The 18,632-nt window shown below is 29.5% G+C and overlaps 1 protein-coding gene across 1 annotated transcript; it reads right to left on the minus strand.

The window, feature by feature from the left end:
• Positions 1–3,402: 3,402 nt before the first annotated feature.
• On the minus strand, positions 3,403–5,860 carry LOC114176405 (transcription and mRNA export factor ENY2). Its single transcript, XM_028061450.1, has 5 exons — positions 5,657–5,860; positions 5,403–5,499; positions 5,171–5,265; positions 4,040–4,116; positions 3,403–3,659 (listed from the first exon to the last, which is right to left on the minus strand). Coding segments are annotated over exons 1-5 (345 nt in total). The 5' UTR covers positions 5,659–5,860; the 3' UTR covers positions 3,403–3,585.
• Between the last annotated feature and the right edge of the window lie 12,772 nt (positions 5,861–18,632).

The raw sequence follows: 18,632 nt of genomic DNA on the forward strand, positions 1-18,632 counted from the left end.
CCATATTATTTGAATACAAATCCAAGTTTCAAGTAGAAAAGACCAAGGTTGTGAATTGCATCATGGCCCAAATGGAGAAGGACTAATATACCAATTTGTTACAATTTCTTTTAAGTTATTAGTTTGTTTAAATAAGGGCTCAATGCTTTGTAAAATTGGTTGAACAAATTATGTTTTGGCTTAACCAATTAATGGGTTTTAGTTTTGCTTTATTTTCAAGTTGTAATAAGATCCCATTTGCTAACTTAAGAATCAACCTTTCGGAGACCAAGAGGAAGCATAACTGAATGCTTTTGGGGTGACCTTTGGGTTGTCAAATTTATAGTTACAATCAACCACTAAGTAGTGGGATCATTAATAGCTAAGTGGGATGTAATTGTAATTTATGGGCCTTTTGTAATTTTGATGGTTAAAGCTTGTATATAAGCTGAACCATTTTTATCAATGGAAACAAATTGAGTTTTATTCAGAAAATTATAGTTTATCTCTTTTATTTTAGTGAGAGTGATTCTCCTAAGTTCTTGAGTGATTCAAGAACCTTTGACTGTATCAAAGGACTTTTCCCTCCTTTGGAAAAGTGATTCTCTCCTTCCACCTTTCATATTCACGTCTTCTTCTTTCACCCGAAATCAAAAACTCACTTCTGTCCAGATTTATCACGTCTTCATAACTCTCGTTCTACACATCTAAAATTAGTGTTTCATAAGCCTAAATTACAATTTACAATGTGAACTTTCACCTCGTTTTGGAATCATGTCAATGGGAGTTCTAGTGCTCGAGATATCGACGTTTCCAATGTTAGAAACTGTCAGAATCTAGAAAGAAAGACTGATACTGAATATTGTGAAAGCATACTATTATTGATATGTGAAAGGAAGAGTATTTATATAGAGAAATAATAGGTGCTACTAATTTAATAACAGAATAAACCAGTAAACTAACATAACAGACATAACTACTTGACTTAATTCTTTTAACATCCAATATATTGTCCAGACTGGAATCTCAACATCTTTCTAATCCATCTTTTCACTAAGTTTCCAAGTTTCCTACAAGGTTCTAACCATAAAGTTCCTCAGTTAACCCTTGTGTAAATGTACTTTTGGTTACATCTTGGAAAGCTTTAACAAGTAAAAAGACAAGAGATGAAAGCTTAATAATCACATAATATATATGTAATAAATGAAATGGAAATTGACAATAGATACTAGTGATGTGAGAAAAGTACATGAAAAAAGGGGTTAAGATAGGATGGTGAGTGATGATCATATTTTCATTCACTTTTAGAATATTTAACTTGATATGTTGAGACTAAATCCAATATTGTAATTGGAATTTGCTTAATTGAGATTAATCAAGTTTCAACTAAAATCATTTATATAAATAAGTTTTTAAGTTCTATTAGACGCTAGACAATTTAACTTGACCTTCATCAGATGGCACAATCAAACAAGTCTCACTAGAAGTTGGGGAAAAATTGAACTCACACAGCGTCTACAGTTGATACAACGATACATGATCTAGTGGGCCTTTGGATGCGCAAACAAATTATTTGATTTTCAATTTGAATTGGACAATTTTATTCAAGTGCACGTAATGCAATTATGGGAAGAAACGATTGTGAACAATTGTAATTTGTAATCGTATATGCAATATTACTTGAATCATGGCATAATCATGTTCAGTTGAATTGGACTAGATCCATGTTGAGTCAAGTTCGGTCGAATTAAGCTCTGACCAAGTCTAAGTCATGTTGGGCCAAAGCAACATAAAGACTAAGTCGTATTGGGCTGAGATATCACATGAGATTAAGTTAAGTCTATCTAGAATCAAGTCAAGTAAAATCAATCAACCCAAACCTAGGTTAACTCGAACTAGAAAGAATTTAACAATATAAAGATTTCAAATTCTTAGATAAAATTTGAAATTCTTTAATTTTATGTAGTTTAATAATTCTAACAAAATTCTAAAATTTCAATTCTCTTTTAATTGTCTCATCTAAACAACTTATCTTTCCCCGATAAATTTTAAATTCATCAAATAAATAAATTACTTAGATGACATCATCATAACACATTGTAAAAGCATTGTATTGTTGAATGCAAGATCACATAATAAATATTTTTTTTTCCTGACAGAAAAATAATTAAAAAACAATATAAAAATGTTTCCTGCATCTTTCTTTCCGTCCAATAAATGATACGTAAAAGTAATAATTCTTTTAAAAGGTGAATATATGACTAAGAAAATAAACATTAAACATTATGTTACTGTTAATTTTTAATCTCTCTGAAATTATTAAAAAGTAACCAACATGAAATATGAATGAAAATGTTATATATGCTCACAGTACAAAGATTTTTAAATTTTCATATAATCATGAATTATTGACAGATTATAAAATACTTAATTTATAATAACTACTTTAAAAGTTGTATTTAAGATTTATAGTTAACAATGTTAAAATTGGTATGCTAACACACTCAATCCTTTTATTTTTGCAAGACTAATTTACAGAAAACACATGTTGATAAATCAATTAGCGTTTGTAGTATTAAGATGAATAGTTTTATGGATTGCCGTGTCATTTTGACCTAAAACCCACCATTTTATCCTATAGTAGATCATTCAATCAACTCACTTCTAAGTGTCATAAATATCTAAAACAGACCAACTTGTCTAAATTAGTACGAAATAATGTTATCGATGAATCGGTATGCTGTGATAACACCTAATGCTGTGATAACCCTTATGATTATAGATTTAGTAGGAACACCTAATGTTGTGATAACCCTTCCCTTTTCATCAGTGTTCAAGATATCAGCATCAAACCTTGAAAATATCAATGTGATATTGTAACCATGCTCCCTACTTGTTATCTTGGGCAAGGTGAGAGTACAATTCAATCGGCCCAATGTGACTTCTAAGTCTGTTTAACTTTCAAGACAAATTGGAAAGCCTTCAAATGATAAGAAGGGGAAAGAGACTAGATGTAGAGAAGATCTAGCAAATTGAGATGGTACACCTAAATAGACTTCAATGCTCAAGATACCAAATGCTGGGGTCAAATAATGTAGTTAAAAGCTCAAAGATCATACCTTTGAAATAGTGTGGAATTGTAATTATAGGTGTATAAGTTAAGGATTTTCTTTACCTGAAATGAATATGTACATAGCTTTCTTTTGTAAAAACATGAAATCTTCGAATAAAGGAATTACTATTACCTTTCACATGCATGTATCAGAAATTTGAAATTTTATTTATGTCAGCTGTAGTACGATGATATTTAAAAGCATACACGCAAGTAAACGAACTTTTGCTTGTATAACAAATGTTTTTGCATAAACGCCAAAATAAAAGGCCAAAATAAAAGCAAGGAATAAGACTGTTACATACTAGTAATTTTGGATAAAAAATTATTTTTCAAATTTATATTGCAAGGAGTGAAATAATCATGCTTTTACAAGACATATTCATATACTTTCCAGAAAAAACCTAGTACAAGTGTGTGCAGTTCTTACTAGTTCCACCCATAATCTTTACAACATATTAGTGAGGTTTAACACCAACCACACCTTGAATAGATTAGAGAGCAGCAGACACAAGAAATGTGCGAATCCTCTGCAACAACTCAGCCTTTATGGTATCAGGAACGGAGGCTGCGAAAAACAAAAAAAACAAGTTTGACAAGTTCTTTATATTGTCAGTTGGACACCTTTCTGATAAAGAAAACACACCGTGGCATAATTGTTCAGTTTCAAATGTTTAAACACGTAGTACCCTGCTCAGTAAGGACTACATAAAATATTAATCATTAGATTTTGAAGAATTTTGGGTGGTGTTGACCTAATGAGGAGTTTCATTCAACTAAATTCAAATTTTCTATATATTTTCTATATGCACAACCCTCAACAAAAATGTCTTATTCTATAAATGAGGTCGGTAACAGAGATCAGACAACATTATTAAGCTTGGAAATTTTTTGTATGAAGAAAAGAGAAGAAAAGAAATTCAAACTATGAAACACCTAATTCTCTACCTCGGCCCTTTGGAGTAATGACATGTACAAGTTCATCCACAGTAACATTATTCCTCCCTTTCTTCTTCACAACGGCTCTGCAGTAAAAAGGACAAGAAGTTCCAATTTCACACAAGTGAGCGTTTATCAGCACAAAATGGTAGAAACAATCAGAAAAGAACAACAGAGTGAGATAAAACAGCAAAGTTGAATCAATATACAGCCAGGGAGAAGACCTGATATTATCATGGAAACATTTTGTGTATAGTCACACGGTCCTAGAATTAAGTGCCAACTAAAGCATATAATGAATTTAACACTACATACAACCAAAGCACTAGATAGACACACAAAGAAGACACCAAACAAGTAGAAATAATTCGTTCATTCCGTCAGTCAAACTTAAAGTTGTATCTAAATGTCTAGAGTTAATTAGAAATCTGAGCCATAGTTGTCAATAGCAGTAAGCAAAAGTTTCTACACAAGAAGTCACCCTTGTGTTACTGGTCCGAATGGGAACTGGAGTCTAATATAGAATGGCAAATATTTAATTTCAAATTCGAATAATTCTGTTTTCCCCTGTACTAGAAAATACTTATTTTGCTTCTAGTATACTCAAAAGGGCATCTAGAACTTCTAAAACTCACTTACTGAATCGATAATAAATAACCCTGCAAGGCTATAACCCACAAAGTGCCTCTATAGGAAGAAAAAGAATCATGGTGACAAACCTAAAATAAAATGAAATGAATTTAATTTACATTTACTGTCAGCATAATACACCTTGTTCTCACACATTGTGGGAACACATGTTCAATCCCAACAGGGTGTAAAAGCTCATTTCCAGTATCATGACCAGAACACTCTTTAGTGTAGTGGACTAAGAGAAACCCATAGCATGAAAGTATAATAAACTGCCGACCAAACTAAAATCATAGTGTATGACTTTAAATGGTATTTATTAACGTCAACAAACTTATCTTATTATCTAATATGACAATTATTTTTTCTAGAGATATCTTCATTTGAAGAGAGCACAGATAATACTAAAGGAGATCATTAGTCTCTTCCAATAAATCCATTCTCCATAGTTTCATCACAATTTTGGTAAGCGGGTGTACTATTCACTAAACAAAAAATAAATAAAAATACCTGCAAAGAGCTTTCATTTCATCCTTCCAACCACAGTCAACAAGCCTTTCCCTCAAAAGCTCCATGAGACGCTCCTTCTCTCCGGTCTCGATCAACTTCACAGCCATTCAAGAAACCCAACAACACCATCAAAAACTAACAAACTAAACTAATCTTCAAGACCCATAATAACCATTCCAAAAAAAAAATCAATTGAAACTTGGAACAGAACAAACAAGCAAAAAGACGAAACCTTGATATTGATGAGCTCTTGAAGCGTGGGCTCCCTTTCAGGGGCATTTTCGATCACATCTGGTGTGGGAGGTCGATTCACTGACGCCTTCAGCTTCCTTGTGTTTAAAAACAAAAAGACACAAACAAACGAACCGAATCACGCAATGGTAAGAGGATAGTAACATCTTTATTTGATTTTTTTTTTTAAAGGGTTTTGATTTAAAGGAAGAAGGTAGTGGGAGTGAAGGCATGAAAGAAATTTTGAAAGCTTACATGGTTGAATGAAAGGGTAGTTGAAGTTACAGATACGATTGTTGATTAAAGAGATGACGATGATGGTGATGATGAAGAAGCAGAAAGAGGTGAATTGCTCAGGTGCTGTCGCCCATGCCCTATCTCGTCTTCGCCTTCCACACTGCCACCTAAACTTATTTCCCTTCCCACCTTAAAGGGGCGATTTTCTTTGAGGTTAGAATAGAATCTGTTATATATATATATATATATATATATATATATATATATATATATATATATATATATATATATATATATATATATATATATATATAATAAAAATAAATCTTTTCATAAAAAAGTTAGTAACTTTTTCTAGTTATTACTTGTATTCTTGTTAATATAATTTATTCTATTATTTATAATTCGTACTGAGAAGTCAAACTTAAATTTTTACTAATTGATCATTTAACTGTTGATGAAAACTGATATGGATAGTGGTCAAATAAGTAAAATTTATATAAAATAAAATATAGAAAATATGTGATTATTAAAGTGAAAAAAGATAAATGAATACTCTACATGGATCAATTGGTATTTATAAATCTTTTATATTTTTAAAAACAAAACTTCTGTAACAGAAAACATATAGGTGGTTAGTTACTACTTGAAATTACCTGAATTATGAGATGAGTCTCATTTGTTCAAACTTTATATAAATATTATTGTATTGTTATATATATATATATATATATATATATATATATATATATATATATATATATATATATATATATATATAATTATAACATTATAAAATTAACAGAAACATATTTCATATTTGTTCATAACAATTTTTATTTTAATAATTTTTGTAATACTTTTCTAATTATATTTATGCATAACATTAATAAGAAAAATACTATTTTTTTAACTACTTTTGAAGCATACATATATTTTTATTATTTTACTCTCTTGATAATTACTATTTTTTAAATTTAATTAACCAATCACAATAAGATCTACATGTTATATGTAAGACCAAAGTAAATATTTTTATTTGGTAAAATAAATTAATTTCTTATATATTTAAATTAATTTTGGTCATGGTACGAAAAGATGTGATAGCTTAGTTAGCGGAAGCTTGTTTATAGAGAAGGTTCTGAGTTTGACTCTCACTTAGTTCATATTACTTCACTTAGCTCATATTACTGATATGGTTTTATGATCGATAAGTGACTAAGGTTTTGAATGTTTGTAGGTTATAAAATGTTGGGCTAATGAAGATTGAGAGAAAACATGAGGGTTTACGCCACATTTTTTTCTTTTTGGGTTATTGGGACATAGAAAAACACTTAGAGGTGAAGGCCTGTTGTTAGGGTAGAGGCTTTTGCTCTGAACATAGTATTAGTATGGTAAGTACCTTTTGGTATAATTTTATATTCTTTTAAAATATTTTTTAGTTTCCGTTTTGGCCTATCTTTTTTTAGTGCCAAAAAACGGAAGTGTCACCAATGGGTTTCAAACATGTGTTCGGCACTAAAAGCTGATGTAGAAGAATAAATCAATGGAATAAGAAGAAATACGATTTTGTAGTGGTTGAATGCTTGTATTGTTTGAGAAAGTTTTGTGGTTTAAAGTGCAAGTTAACTGTTATGGATTTCTCTGTTATAAAATATGGGTGGATGATGATAATTATTTTTATGTATGAGTTATATGGTGTAATTCACGGTAAAAATGTGTGGTCTCATGGGAAGTTAAGTTGATTGTATATCTAGGGTGAAATATATAGTTGGTATTTATATTGAATTATAAGTATGAAAATCTTGATGGAGTCATTGTGAAGTGATTTTATGGTTTGAATTATTCTAGTTTTGATTTTGGTTGGGTTATTATTGGAAACGATTATTATTGAGATGCTAAAAAGATTTTTTTTGGTAGATGAAAAATATTTGACAATTTTATTGTGAGTGAATAATGGATATTTTTTTATGTTAAATGAAAATATGTGATTGTTGAGTGGATATTGAATGAATTAACGTTTTAAGTGAATGGTCTAGGTAAATGGTTAGAAGAACAATATAGAAATTATAATTTGGTGAAATACGTTAACTTGGGTGACTCTCTCATGATGCATAAATAATGGAGTTATGTAATTCATAAATTTAGTTGAGATGGATAAGTTATGGGTTAAAATTTAGCAACAATACATGTTCTAGATTTATTGGTTGAGATAAAAAAAAATAGAGTTTAAGTTGTACAATATATATTATATTTTATTGATGGGAAGTGTTGATGTGTGGTTTTGGGGAATGTTAATCATTTTGTGGTACAAAAATCGTGAGAAAACATAGTGGATAAGCCATGTAATGAAGGATTTGTGTTCTGAATGTCTTTGGATTATACAGATTTGTTGGGTGAGTGTCTATGTTATTGGGCGACTAGAAAGTAGTGAGTTCTCATGTATATATTCGTTGGGCAACTAAAAACAACGTTTTTTTGACAAGTTGTTCGTTGGGTGAAAAAACAAGTCATTGGACGACTTTGTATTTTTCTGAAGTTGGACAACTTCGATAAAATTGAGTTTCATTTTAGGTTTGTGATGATAAATTTATATTAATATTTTTAATAATTGTGTGCTAAGTTAGAGGCACGGGTTGTTGTCTAAATTGTATATCCAATACAATGTTTTAATAATGTGATTGTAATTCATGTGTATATTATGGTGAACTTAATGCATGCATGTGTTGAAATGGTGGTTGTGAAGCGTGGGAGTCTTAGTGATGAGCCATTATTTTCCCTTTATTCCATTGTCTTTTTGTGTTCATCTTGATGGGTGTTTGGTGCGTAATTGTTTATTTTTAATGCATTTTCATCCATTGGGTTTTATTGGGCCATTATTCTGAATTTTTTGATTAATTTGATATTATTTGGTCTAATTTTCATTTGTAATTATTTTTAGGTATTTTATATGAAGCAATTTTGGAGCTTGGACATTAATCTTAAGATGAAGAAAGAGTTGTCACGTTATTCCCACATCATTGCCACATCTACATCATTGTCACGTCCACACCATGTCATTTAGCTTGTCCACGTCATTGGGCCAACATTTGGAACCCATGGTGGCATTTTTGTAATTTTGCAACCCTGGGTGACATTTTTATAAATATGAGTGGCAAAATTGAGGGGAACACGTTTTTGAGGGTTTTATGAGGGTTTTGGAGAACTCTCTTCTCCCCCAATCTAATTTTACGTTTTGGAGAGCACCCATTGTTGGGGTTTATACATTTCCTTCTTCCACACATTCGAGCGTATAGGTTCACGTTGTCTACACATTGCTTCTTTCAATTTGTGTTTTCTATCTTCTTTTCTTCAATTTAATGATGCATTTCAGTTTTGGTTTGAATGTTGGTTCAAATTCCATAGGCAACTAATTTTCTATGCATTGATTCCTTGTAGAGAATGAAATGAAACCTTGAGATGATTGTTTTATTTGGTTATGTTTTATTATTTATTCGTTCTGGATTTGTGTGTGTTTTAAATGAAGAAACCAATATGTTTATGCTTAATTTTCATAGTAGGTAATTCGTTTTCTTTAGGTTGCATTCATGCTTAAGGAACTATGACAGATTCATAAAGGTGTGCATTACTTAATTTCATATTGAACTCGTGGTTAACCTTCGTTTAGTTATTTAATTGCAAGTTTCAAGGCTAACAAAACCAATTTAATTTGTAATTTGGAATTGGTGAAGTTTTATTCAAATCAAGGAATCAATGTCATTTTCACTACTGTTTTATCAAATTTGAAATTACGTTTTATTCGTGTGTTGAATTTTTGAAAGTGCCAACCCCCCTTTTGTTGAATCTGGAAAGCTTTGATTGAAAACAATGGTCACTGGGAGATAACCTTGGGTTAACTCCTAAGTACTGTATTTATCTGTTTAATTTGGTTGGATATGATCTCGATCACTTAGCTAGAGAAGAGGGAATTTTGTGAGTTGACCTTGATGATTCTGGTTGTATTCTCGAGAGAAAGTAGCAAATAGTGGTGGATTTCACCATAAGAGTCAAGGAAAAGTTGTGCAAAGCAAACTCTGGAGACTCCGAGGAAGTAGAAAAGAAGAGTTGGTTTTTCTTGAGGGGTGAGTATATTGGGATGGTGAGTTATGTGTGAGGGTTTTTGTTAATGTTAATGATTGGTTGTATGACTATGTTCTGTGGGAGCAAATGTTTTTGTAGATACAATTTTGGATGCACAAAGTGAGGAGCTTTGGGATTTCTTTGGGGAAGAACTTGTTTTGTATTTGAACTTATTTAGACGAGGGTTGTTTTAAAAAGTATATAAATTTTGGTTTAATTGTAGATTTAGGGTTTAGGGTTTATTGAATAACTTAAAGTTTAATTTCGGTTAATTTTGAATGATGGTATCAGAATTGTGAATTAGACATTTTTTAAATTTGTGTACTTTACTAAGCATTTTAGTAGTATTCCAGACAGGGTGTGACATAAAAATATAAAAAATATTTATTCTCTAATAACCTTTTATGAACATATTTTTCATGAACTAAATAGTGCTTTATTTTAATTATTATTGTAAGAAATAATAATTAAGTAACATTGTAAATTACACCTCTATGATAAATCAATCAACATTTAGCAATTTATGAATAAAGTAGATCATAATATGCATTTATTATAGAATGTAAAGCAATACAACTAAGCATTCAAAAGAGTATAGCACACTCAATAGAAAAGAAACTTGTTAGACAAATTCATTTACCTCAACATTGTATGATAATCATGAAGGGAATCTTGAAGCATACCACTTGTAAGTAGCATCTAACCAAATGAATTAACAAAATTTTTCTCATTAGCACGTACTCGTCCTAGCAAATATGCCAAATGACGTTGTCCAACAAGGCCATCCAACCTAAAGTGGTTGGAAGAAATTTTGAGATATATTTGTTACTATAAATATTCGTATATTAACTATATATTTGACCAAATCTCGGTAGTTTGATTACGTCATGATATTCCTTGATATCGTATATTTATAGAATACATGATATATCAGGTAAGGTATCACATTATTATTATTATTATTATTATTATTATTTTTTATTTTTATTATTATTCTATTAATTATCATATATACGGTAAATTGTTATTATTTGATATATTTTTGATACTATATGATTTTATCACATAAGACATAGGGTCCAAAAATCATATAAATACATATGGTATTTCATCCAGAATACACATTCTCTCATACTCATCCTCTTTTACTCTAAAGATCCAAACTCTTTTACTGACTTGAGCATCGACATTTCTTTGCAGGTGGATCTTCCCCTGTGTTCCTGTCCTCAGAACTCTTCATCAAAGATCCTCAAGGCCATCAAGATCTTGCCACTTGTCCAAGGTTCACTCAAAGTCCCGATAAAAACAAGTATAGCCAACATCTTTTATGAAAATTAAAGCAAACTCACTATTTGTAATGTGTACTATGCTTCCTGACACTATAAGTGAATCTTGTTAAAGCAATATTGCTTTTCTACTAAGAGATGTAATAGAAGACTTCCGCCACTCATCGTCGAAGGTTTCAGGCTCTAAAATTCTATAACTCTCATCAAATAAAAATAATATTATAATACATAAAGAATTTGAATTCTAGAACCCATCTACAATGTATTAGTCTAGGTAAAGAAACAATGCAGCAAGTCAACCACTAGTACATCACAAACGTAAACAAACAAGAATTTAAGTACTATGTATAATTTACATAAAGCCAAGTTAATATGATCAAATAAAGCCCTGCCACTTCTATTCCCAGTCTAAGAGTAATTTCTTAACACCAATTGGATTCTTCGAGGACAAATTGCAATTAAAATGTACATACATGCATAAGGAACATCACAATTTTAATTAAGGTATTCTTACAAGACTGATAACCGAGTACTTGAGAGAAATAGTAGGATGCTTACTAATGGAGTTAGAAAATCATCTTCGTTCTTACACATCACCAGGGGACTCTACTTACCATTAACAATTTCAAAACCCAATCCTTGATATAACTAGATATTGTGAAACCCCTTTACACGATAATGTTATTAATTAGGTTTTGATGAAAAAGTCTATAAAGAAGTGAAAACATAAGTTAAGATGATTCTAGCATCTAAGTCCCAAGACCGGTTAAGTAACAAATAAATTAAAAAAAAATGTTTATCCAAGGATTAAATGAAGAAAGAACAATGTATGCTTAAAATTCTATAATACTACTTATGTGTAATAACTTTAATATTGTTAAGAAAGTAACCAAAAGATTAGTGTGAGAAAAGATAACCCAAAGTTGTCTCCCAACAAACACGAAATTGATTCCTAACAAATTAGTCTTTATAAAATATATACAAAACAAATACTAACAAACTATAGCAACTTTAGTATTACTAAGATAGTAATCAAAAAAATAGAAAAGATAAAGTCAATTCCAAATCGTCTCCCAACGAATACAGAAATGATTCCTTACAAATTAATTCTTATAAACTCAATACACCATATGATTAGTCAAATAAAATAAAAATAATAGAAGAAAATATAGATAAACAAAATAAATAAGAAATTAGATAATAAAGTAATAAAAGAAATAAAGAAATAAAATTGAAAAAAAGATAAAAAGATATAAAAACAATTATAAAGAAAATATATTGATTCCCCTGGTTTTTCAAAATAGATTCATTGGTTATCTAAAGATTATTGTTCAATTGATTATTGTCTTAACTTTTTAAATCAATCAATGTAAAATCTCAATTAATTTGTTAGTGTTCTTATTTTTAATCAAAATATAGTCTTAATTAAAAATAAGAACATTTAGATTATTCACAGTAAATTCAACAAAAGTACAGTCTCAATTAAATTTACTATGCCTAATCTTGTTTATTCCTTTGTTTCTTAACCAAATAAAAAGCTTAATCAATAAAAGTAAAGTCTTGACTAATTTTAATTCAAGTGATTACCTTTACTCAAAGTAAAATCTCAATTATTGATAAAAATTTATTTAATCACATGAAAGCTTCTAAATTAAATAAAAGTAAAGTCTCAGTTGAATTAAAAGTCATTCAACTCATATGATCAACATGCATATAGATTTAAACACTTCGCTAATTATCTAGGATGTAAAATCATTACTTTTTATTTGATTCAGAAAAAAAAAGAAATAGATAAATTAAAACCTCAACAATAATAAAAAAAACCAATATTTTTTTCTAATCTAACCTCAAAATCCACAATAAAATTATAGGGAATAGCCTTAGAAGTTTAGAACTCCATGAAATAAAAAATAACATCAAAATAAAAGAAGAGATAGTGGAGAGAGATGATGGTTCCTAAACTTTGAAGTTTGTTTTCTGCTTGCCCTAACTTGTATTAGGCTGGGATCTAACTTTTCCGTTGATGTATCTTCAAGGTTTATTGTTAGTATGGGTTTTGTTAATAAAATCTCCACAAATTATCTTTTAAATATTTCTATTTTCTTTATCGGTAGAGATTTAAAAACTACCAAAATATTATTTTCTATTAATAATTTATGATATAAATAAATAAATAAATTATTTAAAATATCAAATAAATTATTAACATTTAAATTTTTTTCTTTCTTATAACAAAATCACATAGTCCAAATTTGCATAGAAATCCAAAGATATCTAATTATACAACTATGAAAATGAATACCTATGGAAAATCTAGAAATACCCTTATTTAGATTTTTGACAACTTATCATTTACTTGGAGTTTTTGTCCTTTGATATGCTCAAAATACTATGGTACCCCTTCCTCTCCGCTTGTGAGATATTCTAAAGTTTGGTTTTTATGTAATTTATGAGACCTTTTTTGGCAGGTCCTCTAAATAGGTTTAAAATTTCATTTTTAGCCTTTTTGCAACTTTTGAAATCCAAAACTTTTAGTGGTAAATGCATATTTTTTGTGAGGCTTTTCAAAATAAAAGCTTTATTTTCTTGGTAAGAGCATTGTTTGGGACTGTTATTGATGGGATAGAATAATAAGAAATGGATAATTACAGGGCTTTTGTATATTGTATATGTTTATATGTATTTTGGTCTCATTTGTGTTTGTTTGTTTGTATAGAGTTCTTTTTTCTACAACTATTTTCATCAACATGTTGTATTTCTTGACATTTTGGTTTTGCTTTGAATAAACATTTTTTCACAACTTTATACTTAACCTATTTGTGTGCGTTGAAGAAAAGGTAACAATATTTTAGTGTTTTAATACATTGTTCTTCTTATGTTTTTGGTATTTTGGTTTTCTCTTCCAAAAACTATTTTTGTTGTTTGAAGAAATGGTCTTATTTTTTTTATTATATAAGGTATATCTCTGTTTTTTGGGTTCTAGGGGTTATTGTTTTTCCTTTATAGAAGTTATATTTACAATATATAACACTAAAAAGATTAAATAGTATGGTTTACAGATTCTATTTTTTGAATATTAGTTTATGATTTACTGATAATAATGTTGTTCATTTTTTGGGTGGTTTTGTAGTGTTCTTTTACTTCTTCAGGAAGCACCCATGCTACCGTGTTATTGTTGAAGGTTTACTTTAGATTTTTTTACTTTTCTTGAATGAACTTTTTCATTTTAAAGTGAGTTTTAATTTTTTTTTTCCTAATAACAATTTTGGTTGTTTTTTTGGTTGTTAGATAGGATGGCTAAGAAGTTTGATAGCATAAAGGACGTTGATGGAAAGAGAGAGACGATAAAGCTAGGTGTCAAGATAATTGATTTGTGGTTTGTACAGAATGGGGATGGTAGTAGACATATTGAGATGATACTAATGGATGGTATGGTACATATCTTTTCTTTTGTCAACTTAATTGTTATTTGACTACTATGATGTATGTGTGGTAGGGTCATGTTATATCAGCAATGGTTAAAAAGGAAGATCTACCACAACGAGAGGAAAAGTTGGTGGAGGATGAGACCTATGTTATGCACAATTTAAAATATTGAAGAATCAAGGACAGTATCGGGTATGTGATCATGGTTATAAATTATTGTTTATTGGTGCTACTATTTTAAAAGTTCAAGCACTTCCTAATATCCCTTTGAAAGCATAAAAGTTTAAGAGCATAAAGGAAATCAAGGAGGGAAACTTTTCTCCTGATATGTTGGTTGGTATGTGTATGTTTGTTATTTGTTTTATACTTATATTTTTAGTTTATATGTGAATTTGTTTACTTTAATGATTTTTTGTTCTTCCATTTAGATGCAATTGGAGTTGCGAACAGTGTCAAAACCAATACAAATTTTAGGAGTGTTACCTTACACCTTTCTAGTGAAGGGTAAGTATATTCTATTTCTTGGCTATCTTTTTTGTGTTTTTTCACATTATTTTAATAATTTTGAAATTTTAATTTGTAGTGGTTATGCAATTGGTTGCACCTTGTGGGATACTTGTGCCACAAAGTTTTGACCAATTGGAATGACAAACAAGACCTAGAGACTATGATCATAATTTTGACATAGGCCAAAATCAAACTTGTTTCTGGTAAAAATTGATGTATGTATTCATTGTTCTGGATAGTTATATGTGGATTAATAAACATACTTAATTTGTTAGGACCATGGCCGGTTTCAATATCCAACTCTTGGCGCGGTTCAAAGTTGTTGATGGATGAGAACATACCACAAATTAATGAAATGAAGGAGTAACTCATGCAATAACTAATTATATGCATTTTCAATTTTAGTAGTTTTTATTACATGTTATAGTTATGGATGAAGTGAATAATATAGTTGTCTATTGTAGAATGCCCCCAAAGGAGTTGTCTTACACTTAAGAACTGACTCAACTAACTAGATCATCACAATATAGTGAAAAAGACAAGTTCATGTATAAAGCTGATGTAAGGTATATTTTTTAGATTTCCATGATCATATAGGTAAGTATTAAGAAAACAGTTTAGTAATTTTATGTAACAAATCGAATTGTTAAAGTAATATTCTATTTGTATTTATTGGAAACAGGAAGCATGTTGTGTGACTATTAGTACCACTATGAAGTTTAATTTAAGGAATGAGGGATGGAGTTTTCCGGCCTGTAATTATTGTAAGAGAAGAACTGAAGAAGTTAATGCCGTTAAGTGTAATAAATATAATACACCTAATCAACAACCAACTTTGAGGTAAGTGTGGCTCTATTTATATTATTTGTGTTGTTCATATAGCTTACACTTTATTCACTATGGTAGATGTACAAATTGGAGCTTGAGGTTACTTTTGGAAACCATTCTGCTAATTTTGTTTTGTGGGATCAAGAATGCATAAATATCATTGAAAAGACAATTGTTGATTTGAGAAACGCAATGATAGAGACAATCTACTTAATCCACTATATGAAACACACATTAAATTTGAATCGAATTCAAAAGGATAAAAGTAAGAAATGTCGAGCTTCTTGTCCTTCCACAATTCATAGGAAGTCTTTTTCAAGAAAGGGTCTAATGTAAGTTTTATTTTGTTAGTAGCAGGTTGTGTGGAGTTTTAGTTTAGCATTGTTCTTGCCATCTCTTATAAAGCTTTGTTTTTACTTTTCACAACACCAATTTGTTATGGTGTTTTTGGAGTGGAAAAATTATGTTTTATTCCAAAATTTAAAATAGTACACAAAAAATTTCATTTTGAAAGATCACTTCTAACAAAAACAATAAATAAACCTTTTTCATTTTTAATTTCTTTAAAAATTTGTTAAAAATGTTGTAAGGCTTAAGAATTTCACTCATGTCTATCTGGTGTATTGTCTACAATAACTAGACCATATGTAAGACCAAATATATCAATATGAATAAGCTCAAGAGGTCTTTGTACGGAATATGGAATTTTCACCGGTCATATGGTGTGAGTACCCACTGTCCAGATACCATGACAAGGGTTTTCTTGTTAGGTTTGAAGATGTCTACAATAGGAATTATTTGTGTTTTAGATACACATATTTGTGTTGGTCCTTGGGGTTGGCTTTCCTATAGAATGTTATTCCTTTATTAAAGGATGTATTCCTTTTTGTGTGTTAGAATTTAGATCATTTTTCTTTGGGTTAAATCTGTTATATGTTTTTAGTTCCTAAACTTTGACGCAAAATTGGAATTCGTCTCTGTTCAAAACTTTGATACATTTTGATCCTCAAACTTTAGAAATGAATGGATACAGTTTTTTTATAAAAAAAAATTGTTTATTTTTTTGTGTCAAACACGTCTCATAATAGCACTTAAGTTGTTTACATCGTTTAATGCGTTCCCACTTTAATGTTAGATGAGAGATGTGTTTGACACATTAAAAAAATTTAACGTAATTGAGTTAAAAGGACTACATTTATTCAAAGGTTTGGACAAGGACGAATTCTAATTTTGCGTCAAAATTCAGGAACTAAAAACGTATTTAACTTTTTTTCTTTTCATATCCTATCCATGATTTATCATGAGACTTTCTAGAATTTTTTATTAGCATGTCTAAAGATTTTTCATTTTTCTTAGTTTGTGTTGGAAGCTTACGCAAAGCTATATTCTCAATTTTTAATATTTCTATTTCTTCATTATTTTCTTATCGGATTTTTACAAAGACTCTCTCTAACAAGAATTAATTCCTTTCTAAGTTCATTATTCTTTAAAATTTGTTCTTTCGGTTTTATTTAGAGCATTGTTTTCTCTATTTAATTCATTCGACGATGTGATTTTGCTTTCTAACTCTCTAGACTAATCTTTAAAGTTTCTTTTTAATGACTTATACATTTCTATCAATTTGTCATTTGAGACTACTTCAAGATAAGCTTGTCTAACTAAGTCAAGGTCAAAAGGGACTACCTCTTCTTCATCAAAGTCGGATGATGAGTTGCTACAAGCGTCTGCCACAAGTGCAATGTGAGCTTCCTCAACTTTTGAGTCAGTTACTCTCATACCAGTTGATGAAAACCAACTAGTATAAAAATAGGTATTGAATTATACTCACTATGATTGGTACTATAATATCATATTACATAGAACACTAAAATTGAAAATGAACACCATGAACAATGCACCTTCCAAGTTATCGAGACTTTGGTCTCTCCCTTTCCTAATTTTCTCTTCAATCTCATCCTTTTTTTTTACTCACACCTTTTCCTATTTTTTGTTGTTCACATAATAGGAATTTATGCTTTCCCTTTACAAAAGCATTAAAATTGTCAAATTGATCAAGAAAATTGTCAAAAATTACTACAATAATTGTTCTATCTACTACATATCGTGCAGAATCTTACTTTTGGTTTCTCCTCTTATAAGGCTTATTATAAAAGGTTGAAGACAAGCTCACTTATAACCCTTTGCTACATATTGGAACTTGTAAACTAACCCTAGGAATGCATGCATATTCCCTTAATCCAAACAATGGGATTAGCTCTAAAAGGTACAAAAGACAAAGATAACTTTTAGGCTTAAATACAACTTTAGTCTCTATTTTTGTCTACTTTATTTATTTTGGTCCTTTATTCTTTTTTTTTTTTGGCTTAAATAGTAGTTTGGTCCTAGTTTTCGTTCGGTTTTTTCAATGTAGTCATACTTTTAATTTTTTTCAATTTTGTCCTAATATTGGTAAATTTTTTTCAATTTGGTCCTTTTTGCTAACACTGTTAAAATAGTTAACAGATGTGAACAGTAACAGCCACGTGTCATTTTGTGATTGTTTTTATTTTTATTTTTTTTATTTTTTTTCTATTTTTTTTTATTTTTTTTATTTTTAAAAAACTGTACATGTGTCAAGCCCATATCATGAAACGTGTCATTTTTTGTGATTTTTTAATTTTTTTAATTTTTTTAATTTCTTTTAATTTTTTTTAATTTTTTAATTTTTTTTAAACTTAATTTTTTAATTAGAAAAAATCAACGTGTCAAGCTTGCCACGTATCAGAATCAAATTTTTATATTGAATTTGGTCCTAATATTCGTTATTTGTTTTCAATTTGGTCCTAGTT

Source organism: Vigna unguiculata, chromosome 1 (assembly GCF_004118075.2).
Source record: "Vigna unguiculata cultivar IT97K-499-35 chromosome 1, ASM411807v1, whole genome shotgun sequence".
Taxonomy (NCBI): domain Eukaryota; kingdom Viridiplantae; phylum Streptophyta; class Magnoliopsida; order Fabales; family Fabaceae; genus Vigna; species Vigna unguiculata.